At 41.7% G+C, this 13,411-nt stretch overlaps 1 protein-coding gene across 1 annotated transcript; it reads left to right on the forward strand.

Annotated features, from left to right (window-relative positions):
- Nucleotides 1-295: 295 nt before the first annotated feature.
- LOC100192588 (uncharacterized) lies at nucleotides 296-8,766 on the forward strand. The gene is made up of 11 exons (NM_001361662.1): nucleotides 296-378; nucleotides 483-1,536; nucleotides 2,065-2,096; nucleotides 2,648-2,714; nucleotides 2,877-2,934; nucleotides 3,098-3,190; nucleotides 5,949-6,063; nucleotides 6,164-6,211; nucleotides 6,354-6,399; nucleotides 6,490-6,560; nucleotides 8,410-8,766. The coding sequence occupies exons 2-11, from the start codon at nucleotides 490-492 to the stop codon at nucleotides 8,447-8,449; spliced, it is 1,617 nt and encodes a 538-aa protein (NP_001348591.1). The 5' UTR covers nucleotides 296-378; nucleotides 483-489; the 3' UTR covers nucleotides 8,450-8,766.
- Nucleotides 8,767-13,411: the final 4,645 nt, after the last annotated feature.

Here is a 13,411-nt window from a genome sequence, read left to right on the forward strand (position 1 = left end):
TTTATAGCCTTTTGTGTTTGAAAAAACTCAATATGTAAAAAGGTAGCCGGAAACAAAATCAAAATTTGAAACAGCCTAAAACAACAGTTCGAACAAACAGGCCCTGAATGTTGGTTGCCACGTCGGTCCAACCTGTGGGCCTAAGCAACTACACAGCTGCCAGCAAGCAGGACTGTGTACATGGGCTATGATTTTCCTTCTTATGGGCTTTGAGTCCTCGTCTCTGTGAGTCTTTGTCCCATCCAACATCTCGATCCATCCCAGCATCATCCCCACAATTGAGGCGATTGAAGCAGAAAAAATCAGTCGCCGTAGCAGCGCCGCCTCCGCCGCCGTGGGGAGGTAGCATCTAGGCCCATTCCGCCGCCTCCATCTCCGGTATGTTCCCCTCCGTCCCTCGATTCGCACGAATGCTGGGCCAAAAACCCTTGCGCGATTCCGGTGCTTTTCTCGCGCCCTGAATCAACACTGTGTTGCTCCAGGCCAGCAATGGCTTCGGCGGTGGAGCGGCGGAGGGAGGAGCACGCGCGGAGATCGCGTTCCCCAGCACGGGGCAGGGAGCGGAGGGGAACGCCGCCACGCAGGCGGAGTTCCCCAGAGCGGAGGAAGGGTTCGCCTGCTAGGGCACGGTCTCCTGCTGCGAAGTCAAGTGCGTCGCATAGGGACAGGGAGAGGTCGCCTCCGAGGGAGAAGGTGAAGGAGCGTGTCAGGTCGCCAGAGTCTCCTGCTAAGGTCAGCCTGTTGCACAAGGGGAGAGAGAGGTCGTCTCCCAGGGAGAAGGCGAAGGACCAGCGGGTCAGGTCGCCGAAACGTAAGCAGGAGCAGTCACGATCACCCTCACCTGCTAGGCGACACTTCTCTAGGTCGCCCTCGCCGCGCTCCAAGAGGACGAGGGGAGCGCAGGGTGAGCGGGAGGCGGTGCAGTTTACTGGCAGTGATCGCCGGAAGGCAAGTCACAGGGAGGAGCAGGATACACTGAGGCACAGGGAGCATGATGAGGGGAGGGATGCTTCAAGAGACAGGAAAGTGGATCGGGAGGCAGTGCATGTAACAAATGGTGATCGCCGCAAGCCCTCTCATGGGGAAGAGAGGGACTCATGGGGCAAGCACAGGGAACATGATGAAGGGAGGGTTGCATCGATAGATAGGAAGTCGGATCGAGAGGATACCAGAGGTACTGCAAAAGATAAGAAATATGTTCGTGATGATGAGAAGGATCATTCTAGGGAGAGGGGGGCTGGGAGGGATGATAAGTATGGTGCTTCAAAGGTGGCATTGCCGGTCTGGGATGATGATAGACATGGAAGGCCTAATCGGGGTGACTGGAAATCTGCTTCTTCAAGGGAGCAAAGGCTGGACTCTGGTGACAGAAGGGATTCAACAAGAGTGAAACCAACAGATCATGATGGGAGCAATGGGGGATCGGGAAGGTCTTTCAGGCATGGTCGTTCAATGTCTCCAGAAGAGCACAGGCATCGGGGCAGGCATGAATCTCATCCATCATCGAGAGTGTCCAGAAGTGCAGCACATATCGAGGTACAAGGTTCTTGTGATATCTTATCCTTCACTTTAAATCCTTCCGTTTCTCCATCTGTACTTGGTTTAGTGTACTTTTGTTTCATGAATGTATCCTACAGTCCTGCTACTGTCTACTGGTAAGTTGACAGTCTCCACCAAATAAGTATGGAGTGAGAAAATTATTGCCAGTCCCATGGTTTTTTACTACTAAGGCCATGTTTGAATGTACTAGAGCTAATAGTTAGCTGCTAAAATTAGCTGAAGACCTCCAAACAGTCTACCTGATAGTTCAGCTATTAACTACTTTTAGTAAATTAGCTAGTAGTTAGTTAACTATTTGTTAGCTAGCTAATTCCACTAGCACTTTTTTAGCCAATTAACTATTAGCTCTAGTGCATTCAAACACCCCCTAATTGTGGATTGTGAAATCTGCACTCATCAAACTCTCACTTCCCGTGCATGCACTATACATACAGGACATATCAGTTATATCAATCATATTGGCGCCTCTAAACTGCAATCTAACATCATTACATTTTATTTCAGGATATTAACTCGAGAGGAGGTGAAGCATCCCGGTCAGTGCTCAAAACTAACCTCTCGTGTCCCATTATACAATTTAAATCCTTATTAGATGCATCATTCGCTGCTAATATTATTTTATATGTACAGTCTTTTTAGTTTTTTCTATGACCATGGCAAAAGAGAGGTCTAACAGAAAAAAACTAGATCCTAGTAGAGGTAGATGTGTATTTTTTTAATACTATAAGCATGACCATGCTTCCATCTATTCTCTCTTATGATTTGCAAAGAACACGTAAATCCTAGCATATATTGCATTTATTTTGTTAATGCCCTGATTGCTATGAATATTTTATGCCAGATTCATTGACAGCAACGTACTATGTTTGTCTCATTACTAAAGTGGGCGTGGTGGATTAGCCTCAAGTTGCTTTGGTGGATCTATTTTTTTAATCCTGATGTTAAATAATGTCCTGTCAGATTCTGAAGCTTTTGTGTCATTTCTTAATCTTACTGATGATAGCGTGTTATTACTCTAAGCTTTCTCACTTTAGATATGATCGGTGATTTGCACTTGGTAACAACGAACTCTTCTTATTTTGGCCAGGAATGGAGATCCTGATGCTTTGGCAACAATGAACGCAACTGCAGAAGCTCTTGAAGCAAAAGAAAAGGTGGTGCATGATCCATGATGAATATTGTAGATGATGATTATAGCAATTTATCTATCTGAAAAATACTTAAACTTATCCATTCACTGATGTTATTTCCCTTGCTAATGAATAATTGTCACTTTCTGTGTATTGTGATCTGACCCCCTCCCCCTTGTTTTGCAGCAAAAGCCATCGTTTGAATTGTCTGGAAAGCTTGCTGAGGAGACCAACAGAGTTGCAGGTGCTTGTCTGAAGCTCTTGTATCTTATAGTTTTTTTATTTGAACATAGGCATACAATTGTCGTAATGATAAACCATTAATTATATGCAGATAATAGTGTGTGCCTGTTGTGATATAGGCACACTTCATTATCTTTGGAGATGACACTTTGTTCCTACTTCAGGTGTAAATCTATTATATTCAGAACCCCCAGAGGCTCGAAAGTCAGAGATTAGATGGAGGCTCTATGTATTTAAAGATGGTGAACCACTGAATGGTATCTCTCTACTTCTTTACTCCGTGTGTGATATTTTTCTTTATGTCATGGTTTCTATCAGTTCAATGGTTTTAAAAAAAAACAGGTAGAAGGAGCAAGTTCACATTTAGGCATTTAGTGACATAATATGTTATTTAGATATTTCCCCTGGTTCAACCCAGTAGATGCACCAGCAAAAATTATCTCCTTCATTCCAATCCTGCACTATGGCCATATTGTGCATAAAGGAAGCCAAAGGCAAGACTATGCTTCTTCAACATGTTTTTCAACCACACTTTCGAAGGTGACAAAGACCGACCATCTTGAGCAATTTCAAATTGGTGCAGCAGCTCTTTAGCCAAGTCCAATTGGCTTTTAAGTTTTAACGTGACCCACCTTGTTACTCCAACTTTGTAGTCCATGGGAGGTAGCCCTCAACTTCAAGGAGAGAGTATTCAAAGGACAGGGACCAGCAGGAATAGAGGCCCAAGCTGCAGCAACAGCGTCCTGAAAGCCTTCGATCTTAGGAAAAAAATGCTTGAAAATGGAACCTCGGCTTGCCATGGGAGTTCTCCTTCAGCCCCAAAATCAAAGGACTTTCATTAGAATCTTGGGTCGCAATACTCGCAAAGCTCTGAAGGATGCAGATGGGGAAGAGCTCTTCCCACTCCACCGAACAGAAGACTATCCAGCTTAACAAGATTAGGACTGTCCTGTCCATTTAACCAAGTGAACTTTCGCCCGAGAAGCAGTAGCTCTTTAAGCCACATATCATTAATCCACCTCCTGAAATGACCCATCATAGCTCTATCGATATTGGCGTTATTCTTGTCCTCATCCTGATAAATAAGATTAAAGTCTCTGGCAATCAGCCATGGGCCACTGCAATGTGATCTGAGCTGCCTGAGCTCATGGAGGAAATCAATCTTAGCTTGATTACCCTGCGGTGGGTAGACACAAGAAAGCCACCAAAAGACACGAGCATGAGAGCGGAACTGAACAGAGACACATGTTGATCTACCCTCAAAATCCCTTGAAAAATCAAATGATCACGCCAAGCAATAAGAACACCACCACTAGTACCAGCAGAAGGCAGGAAAACAAAGTTACCAAAATCAGGACCAAGCATCCGGATGACCAGCAACCTAGAAATATTTGTCATTTTTGTTTCCTGTAAGCAAACAACAATTTTGGAGGAATCGATCTGTGTTCTCACTGAGTCTTGCTGAGCTGTACTATTCAGTACTCTAACATCCCATACTAAGATATTTGTCGGATCCATTTAATCAACAGAAGGAGATGACATAAACCAACCACAAGCAGCAATCCTAACATATTGCTGAGTGCTGACAGCTCATCCCCGATCAGGAGGGGACCAGCCAAAGAGGGACAACAGGGATCTCATTATATTTGTTTCTGAATTGGAATGACTAACATAATTTATTTGACTTACCTTTGAACATACATCGCTAATATAGTAGAAACGACAACACACCTACATGTTATCAGCAAACTATATTTGAGCTCTGATATTCCGTCAACAACCAGTTTTTTTACGTAATGACAGGAGCTCTGTCCTTCAATTAAGAAGAATGGAACTGACCCAATTTTAAGGAAAACCAGGCCTGGAACCTATACAGAGTGCACAAACAACCCAAACAACGACAGCCCCACACACAAACACATCTAGAGTTATTGTTGCCGAGCTCAACACAAGGGACGAGCAGCTCCGACTCCGCAAGATGGGCCGCACATGGCCACAAGGAACTCGACGACGCCTACACCCAAAACCTGGCACAGGAGGAAGACCGCGGTGCGCCGTCGTTGTCAAGCCTCAACACACCCCACGTAAGGCAACTCCGATTCTTCACCAACAGGCTTGAACCTCCGCCCCGCCTCCGGCATTTGCCCAACCTCCGAAACAATCCAGTCCACGAAGAAGGGGGTTCGCCTCATGGCATCGTTGACGAGCCACATCTAGCACCTTCGACTTCACGTTGCAAAACCCCACCTGCACCCGCATACCAGATGCCGAGAAGTGAAAGCATCAACCAAAGGTGACGTCGTGGTCAAGACGAACTTCAATAGCGATGCCTTCAGAAAGGGAGTGACGTCTGGGACGCCACCGTCGCTTGTCCGAGATGGACCGGGCTTTCACCCATAGAAGACGCCAAGACGATACTTGGGAATGCGACACCCTCAACAGGCGGCACCCACGAGGTTCACCGTCGCCGGGGCTTTCGCCAAAGATGTCCCCCAACACATCGCTAGGCCAGGAGGTCAAAGCATGCAACCTCCTCCTCCGCCGCCGCCCTGGCATCTCACACAACCAGTTAAAGTCCCCATTTGTATCTGACCTCTGTTTATTCAGGTTCCTGCATGACTATGGATCATTCTACTCTTTTTTTTGGATACCATTATAGGCTGCCTTTTTGTACCTGAACTGAAGCTCGAAATTATGTAACCCTGTTCCAAGATGCAAGTCATTTTGGGTTTTCTAGAATATCTAAGACATAGCATGTACATAGGTGCATTGCAAAAGCTATGTACCTAGAAAATCCAAAGCTACTTACAATTTGGAACGAAGGGAGTAGAACACAACAGTATGAACCAGCTTGCCTTTTCCAATGGTGTGGGAACCCTGAAAAATCATATTTTAAGAGCTTAAAGTTGATGTGGAGAATGTGGAAAAAATGACATGCTTCTTTTTTGTGATTCTATGTTTCTGTTTTATAATTTCTGCGCTTGAATGTTTGTTATCATATATCTGATTTAACAGAACCACTGTATGTTCATCGGATGACCTGCTACCTTTTTGGAAGAGAAAGGAAAGTTGCAGATGTCCCCACAGATCATCCCTCCTGCAGCAAGCAACATGCAGTTCTTCAATACAGGTATGCTACAGTCCCTCCCTCTACGACAAAGGAGAGCTGTTTGTCATATAGAAGGACCTCTATTAAGAATTCATATAGGAATAAGTTCATTGTTTTTCAGACTTGTGGAGAAGGAGCAACTAGATGGCATGATGACAAAGAAAATAAGGTATTTACATATGCCTATTAGTTTTTCTGCATGGTTCTTTTTTTGCATTGTTTTTTTACTTGATCTCTTCTCTGGATATCAGTAATGCCTTGCCCGATTTCATTATATCAGTACTGCTTTATCATACCATCTTGTTTGACAGGCCTTATCTGATGGATCTTGATAGTACAAATGGAACTTTCATCAATGTAAGGTTTCTAGCAGTATGTGTGTTAATCTGTAAGATCTACTGCTCAAGTTTTGACTCTTCTGTTATGTGAATTTCATTGTTTTTGCAGGGAAATCGCATTGAGCCTCGGCGATATTATGAGTTATTTGAAAAGGACACAATCAAGTTTGGCAATAGTAGGTATGATCTTAACCACCTGAAGTACTAAGCTGGTTTTCTGGTTAATCTGTGCATAGATGTATGTTCTGCCGCTGTTTGTCATTACATCAATTGAAGAAATGTTATTTATCTAGATGTTATTTACTAAGTTTAGGTAATTATGTGAGAAGTTTATTCATTTTTTTGCATCTTATTATCCAGAGCATATGAAAAATGTAACCCATTCTTTTGTTTTTTTAGCTCACTGGCTATTCGCTGGGAGAGTCGGGCTTAATACCGATATTTTAGCAACAAATCTAATAAATCTACTGTAGTGGTTGGTGTATTGATATTTTTTTTTGTAAAGGGAGTGTGTGCGAGTTGTCTATTTCAAGAATAGATTGGATCTATCCGGCTTCACACCTATATTGTATTAGGGTGTTTTTGGTAGGGATCCAGATTCTTGAAGAAATGCTTTGGATCCAAACATTTCTGATGATGAATCAGAATCACTGGTGAACTGGATTCCTGTTCATAAGAAAACATGTTCTTTTTCTTAAAAAACATATTTAGGGCTAGTTTGGCAACCCCACTTTTCCAAGGGATTTCCATTTTCCCAAGGGAAATTAGTTCATTTTCCCTTGGAAAAATGGGAAGCCCTTGGGAAATGGAGTTGCCAAACTAGCTCTTAGGGATATGGATTCTCATAGAAATGTTTTGGATGATGAATTAGAACCGCTTGTAAACTAGACTTCGGTTCATAACGATTTTTTAAAACCATATAAATAAAAATATGCTTAAATATTGAACTATTTGTGAGCGAAGAAAAACTTAAATACAATCCGTTTTAACTTGTTGCACTAAAAATGATTAACTGGAAAAAAAATCAAGAAGTAGAAAGCGCATCGCTGGAGAATTGATGCCAAAACAAGAGGCAACATGCCTTTTGGGTATTAGGCTGTCTCCAGCATATCGTGCATATAGTCGTGTAAAACACTGTTTTGTATTGTAGATTGTATTCCATTGTTTATAGTGTGAAGTTTGAAATAGGTGATGAGATAGAATATACTGAGATAGAATGGGTAAGTTGCTGTAACGTTGGAACGCTGAATCGTTCTAATTCTGAATTGCTGGCTGGAAACTGTTTAGAGCTGATTCGTCTGATTCTCATGAGAAACATAATCATCTCTCTTATCTGAACAGTCCCTTGTACTTCTCACATTTCTCAGGAAAGTTCCATACAAATTTAGTTTTTTAGCTTTTGGTTCGCAGATTTTGTAAGAGAAAATAACCATGGTCCCTTCATTTTTTTTCTCACGCTTAAGCTGTTCCTCTCTTTAGCAAGCATGCTGGAAAGTTTGCTTGCTGGCTGGTTTTTTTTTCTGCTTGACGTTTAAGTGGTTTTTGGAGGCATCTCCGATTGGACCCTGAGTGTCAAAAGGGGTTGCCAGTTTTTAGCACTATATGCTCTGCGTTTTGTCAAGCTATTGTAATTTCGTTGCTTTATGGTAACGAAATTTGGTTTCGACAGTGGTGGAATAAAGTATGGTGGGGAGGAGTGGATTTTGAAAGAAACTTTGGAGACCTATTTATTTATTAGAATTGCATTCATATAATTAGGGCACATGGAGAGATGTGGAATAAATGTATTAAGAACTTGGTGGAACGACATTTTGGTAAAAATGTGATATGAAGTTGTGTATATTCTGAGTGTCTAACTTTTGTGAGATGAGAGATAAATGTGTTGTGCAGTATGACAGACATATGCTCATGGTTAATTACTACTAATCACTGCTGGATGTTTTACCTGTACTAGATGTGATTTTCTATGTCCATAGCATTTCTAATAATCTTCTTGCTGATGTACCTGTCACTATCTTTTTTCCTGCAGCCGGGAGTATGTTTTGCTCCACGAAAATTCAACAGAATGAGTTTTGAGAAAATTCAACAGAATGAGGATTGAAACAATCAGCCTTTTATGCTGTAGAAGAAAAATACAGCAAAAACATGAGGTTTTGCATGTTTTAAAATTTTTAGACTGGAGATTGGCCGGCTTGAACTTCTGGTCTGTGATTTCTTCACGTGTTCAAGTCTATAAGGATATTTTGTGAACCAACATGTAGTGCTATTGTAATGAAAAGAGCTAGCTGCCTGTAGCAGATAGCCCTGGGGTATTGTTTGTATTCAAGCATGTTTTGCACCGCTGGCATTCACATCATTCGGTATCGGAGGCAGCTGTTTATGGATCAATGCCATAGTAATCTTAATGAGTTAATCATGGATTTACTAGTTCGATAATTTAAACTTTATCACAGATGTGTCCACCTTTCAATATATACTACGCCGTCTTTCCCTAGGGGAGTGTAGGGGAGAACGCAGCAGCAGTGCAGCACCGAGGCCTGGGGGTTGCAGAGTGTATGGAGGGTGGTGGAGATTTTTGGTATTACGGAAAGCCGCACGCTTGGTTTCGCCAAAATGAAAGGTTAGGCGTGGGAAGTCAAAACAGAAAGGAAACGAGTCTTCTCTTTGCCATAATAGAAAAATACCATTGGCTGTCGCCATTATCCTTCTTTTAACTTTTTCAGCTGTGGACTGTGGTTCACCGGATGGAGAGTGCTACGGCGTCAATCCTTTCTATCCTCGTTGTTGCCTAGCTTCTCTTCCCTCATTTCCCCTCGTGGGTGAACCCTAACCGTTGTCTCTATGCCGGATCCCATACGCGAGCCTGCTCTCGTTGGCGCCGGCGCTACTGGTGAGGTAGCCGCCGTCCTTGCTGCTCAGGGCTTCCAGGTACACGATGTCGATGTCACAGAACTCGACGCACGTACATGTCAGATATTCTAGAATAATATTCTCCAGTCCACTAGGCTTAGGACTGCTTGAACAGCCTGTGGCGAATAAATCTCCTTAGTAGCTGTTGTGGGAGGAATGGGTGTGTAATGTGCTGTCATTTATTGTAGATCAGTAAATAACATAGTTGCCATTGCATTTTGTTGCAGCGTAGCGTTGATTACCTTACTCATGTGAAGATCAAGAATTCTCTGGGCTATGCCATACAAGAGATGAGGCGTCAAAAAACTCTCTTACACAGCGTGTCCAGGTTATGCTCCATGCCTTATAAAGTGCAAGGTCCGAAGGCGAAAAATGTTGTGAATCATCTTGACCATGTTTGTAAAGTTCTTGAGGAAACTACTTTAGTTTGCAAACAAGATTTAGACACAAGCACTTCTTTGGTTGTCTTCGAGTCAACAGATCCTCGCACCGAAGATGTTACACTCTAGATGACTGCACCGAAGATGATTACAATGATGAATTTGAGTCAAAGAGTTTGTGGGAAATGATTTTTGAGGATCAAGATTTTTGGGAGAACCTTGAAGTTCCTAGCATGGCACAACAATGTGAGGATATGAGTTGGGATTTCGAAGAATGGTGGGATCGTATCATGTGAAGCATGTCAAAGTGGGAGTTGATGTTTGTTGTTGTTATTTAGTAAGAATTAATGAAAGATTTGTCTAAGTCAGACTTGCTGTTAATTTAGGTGTGATTAGGTTACACTTTATGTAAGTCTTTGTAAGTGAGAACCCTCAACTTTATGTAATGTTGTTTTGGTAAGACTTCATCTATTATGTTTTGTTCTATTGGACTTGTCTGCATGATGAAAATTGCAAACTGGGGTCTTTTTGCAGTCCATTGTTTATGTCCACATAGACATTCAGGAGCATTGGTTTTCAGTTTTATGGCCAATTTCAGTCTGACTGGGAGCATTTTTTATGGCCAATTTCAGTTTTAAAGGACATTTGCATGCCCTCGCCTCAACATGTGCAACCCCTCGTCTCAACATTCAGTTCACAGATTTTCAGTTTAGTGATATTCAACTGAATTGAATTCCGCACTAAGGAACATGTCCATCGGGGATGTGTGTCTAAAAGAATCCGAAGAGCCCACACAAGCACAAGATCAATCGTCATCTTCCATACAAGCATCTCCACCAACTCAAGATTAGGATCAGGCTCAAGAAGAAGAGGATAAAGATCAAGACGATGAGCCATCTCAGGAGGAGGACATTAATCAAGGGGGAGATGAAGAAGATCAAGACAAGGAAGATGATTAAGAAATTAGAGATCAAAGACCGCCACATCCAAGAGTCCACCAAGCAATTCAAAGAGATCACCCCGTCAACTCCATACTTGGTGACATTCACAAGGGGGTAACCACTAGATCTCGAGTTGCTCATTTTTATGACATTATTCTTTTGTGTCCTCTATTGAGCCATACAGGATAGAGGATGCACTAAGAGATCCGGATTGGGTGGTGGCAATGCAAGAGGAGCTCAACAACTTCACGAGGAATGAGGTATGTCACTTAGTTCCATGTCCTAACCAAAATGTTGTAGGTACCAAGTGGGTATTCCGCAACAAACAGGATGAGCATGGTGTGGTGACAAGGAACAAAGCCCGACTTGTTGCAAAAGGTTATTCACAAGTCGAAGGTTTGGATTTTGATGAAACCTATGCACCCGTAGCTAGGCTTGAGTCAATTCATATATTAATTGCCTATGCTACTTACCATGGCTTCAAGCTATATCAAATGGACGTGAAGAGTGCCTTCCTCAATGGCCCTATCAAGAAAGAGGTTTATGTTGAGCAACCTCCCGGCTTTGAAAATAGTGAGTATCCTAACCATGTGTATAAACTCTCAAAGGCGCTTTATGGGCTCAAGCAAGCCCCAAGAGCATGGTATGAATGCCTGCGAGACTTCCTTATTACTAATGGCTTCAAAGTCAATAAAGTTGATCCTACCCTCTTCACTAAAACAATTGCTAAAGACTTGTTTATATGCCAATTTTATGTTGATGATATTATATTTGGGTCTACTAACAAGTCATCTTATGAAGAGTTTAGTAGAATAATGATACAGAAATTCGAGATGTTTATGATGGGGGAGTTGAAGTATTTCCTTGGATTCCAAATCAAGCAACTCCAAGAAGGCACCTTATCAGCCAAACTAAGTACATTCAAGATATACTTAAGAAGTTTGGAATGAAGAATGACAAACCCATCAAGAAACCCATGGGAACTAATGGGCATCTCGACCTCGACACGAGAGGTACATCCGTAGATCAAAAGGTATACCGGTCGATGATAGGATCTTTACTCTATTTATGTGTTTCACGACCATACATTATGCTTTCTGTATGCATGTGTGCAAGGTTCCAGGCAAATCCTAAGGAAGTTCACCTTAGGGCTGTGAAAAGAATCATGAGATATTTAGTTTACACTCCTAAGTTTGGGCTTTGGTACCCCAAGGGATCTACATTTGATTTAATTGGATATTCCGATGTCGATTATGCAGGGTGTAAAATTGATAGGAAGAGCACATCAGGGACTTGTCAGTTTCTGGGAAGATCCTTGTGTCTTGGGCTTCAATGAAACAAAACTCAGTAGCTCTTTCCACCACCGAAGCCGAGTATATTGCTGCAGGCCATTGCTGTGCACAATTACTTTGGATGAGTCAAACCCTTAAGGACTATGGCTACAAATTGAGCAAAGTCCCTCTCCTATGTGATAATGAGAGTGCAATCCGTATGGTGGATAATCCCGTTGAACACAGCCGCAATAAGCACATAGACATCCGGTAGCACTTTCTGAGAGATCACCAACAAAAGGGGGATATCGAAATTTCTTATGTGAGCACCCAGAACCAATTAGCCGATATCTTTACCAAGCCACTAGATGAAAAGACCTTTAGCAAACTTAGGAATGAGCTAAATATACTTGATTCTCGGAACTTTGATTGAAACATTGCACACATAGCTCATGTATGTACCTTTGATCATGTCTCTTTCATTTGATACAAATGCATATTTCTTATTCTTCTTGTACCAAGGCTAAGACTAATGTGCTTTCAAGTGGATTTCTATACTTAGTCTTAGATTGAAAAAGGGAAATGGAGTATTCGACAAAGAAAAGGCTTCCACTCCAACTCTGACGGTATCATTTATCCTTTGCTGTTACTTTGAAAATTCTCAAATGATATAACTCTTCACTCATATTTATTTTACCATTTGGGAGAAAGTATTAGGCCCCAAAGGGGGAGAAACTGTAAGAAGGGCTCCAAGTTCTCCGTTTTTGGCGATTAATGCCAAAGGGGGAGAAAGTATTAAGCCCAAAGCAAAAGGACCGCACCACCATTTTAAAATTGTCCAAAACTAAAGGAAGTGTTTATTTCAATTAGTATCTTATTTGACTTCAATGAGTATGAAAAATTTTCAATTGGTATTTCAGTTAGCCTCAAAATAGATTTTCAATTGGTATCTCATTTGGCTTCAAAATTTCAATAAGTATAGAGATTTCAATCGGTATAATTTCATTTGGCATCTATTTCAAAAAAAGGGAAAATTGTTTCAAAAACCCTCTTGAAAGCTAAGGGGAGAATTTCTTTAGGGGGAGCTTTCATTTAGTCAAAGGAAAAACATTTGAAACAGGTGGAGGAATTTCAAATCTTGAAAATGCTTCTTGCAATCACATTCTTATACCTTTGACTATATGCAAAAGATTTTACAAAGATTTTTCCAAAAGATTTGCAAAAATAATCAAGTGGTGCAAATGTGGTCCAAAATGTTAAATAGGAGAAAAGCAATCACATTCACTCTTAGACATATGTACAAAGTCTTTCAACGGTTTAATTCTATGTAACCTATGCACATCTATTATAACTGCAAACTAGTTACATTTCTACACTCTATATTTGCTTGGTTTGTGTTGGCATCAATCACCAAAAAGGGGGTGATTGAAAGGGAAATGGACCTAATCATTTCCTATAATCAATTTTGGTGGTTGACGCCCATCACAAACCACGTGGACTAACTAGTTTGTCAAGATGTCATTTATTTC

The sequence above is a fragment of the Zea mays genome, chromosome 6 (assembly GCF_902167145.1).
Source record: "Zea mays cultivar B73 chromosome 6, Zm-B73-REFERENCE-NAM-5.0, whole genome shotgun sequence".
Classification (NCBI taxonomy): Eukaryota; Viridiplantae; Streptophyta; class Magnoliopsida; order Poales; family Poaceae; genus Zea; species Zea mays.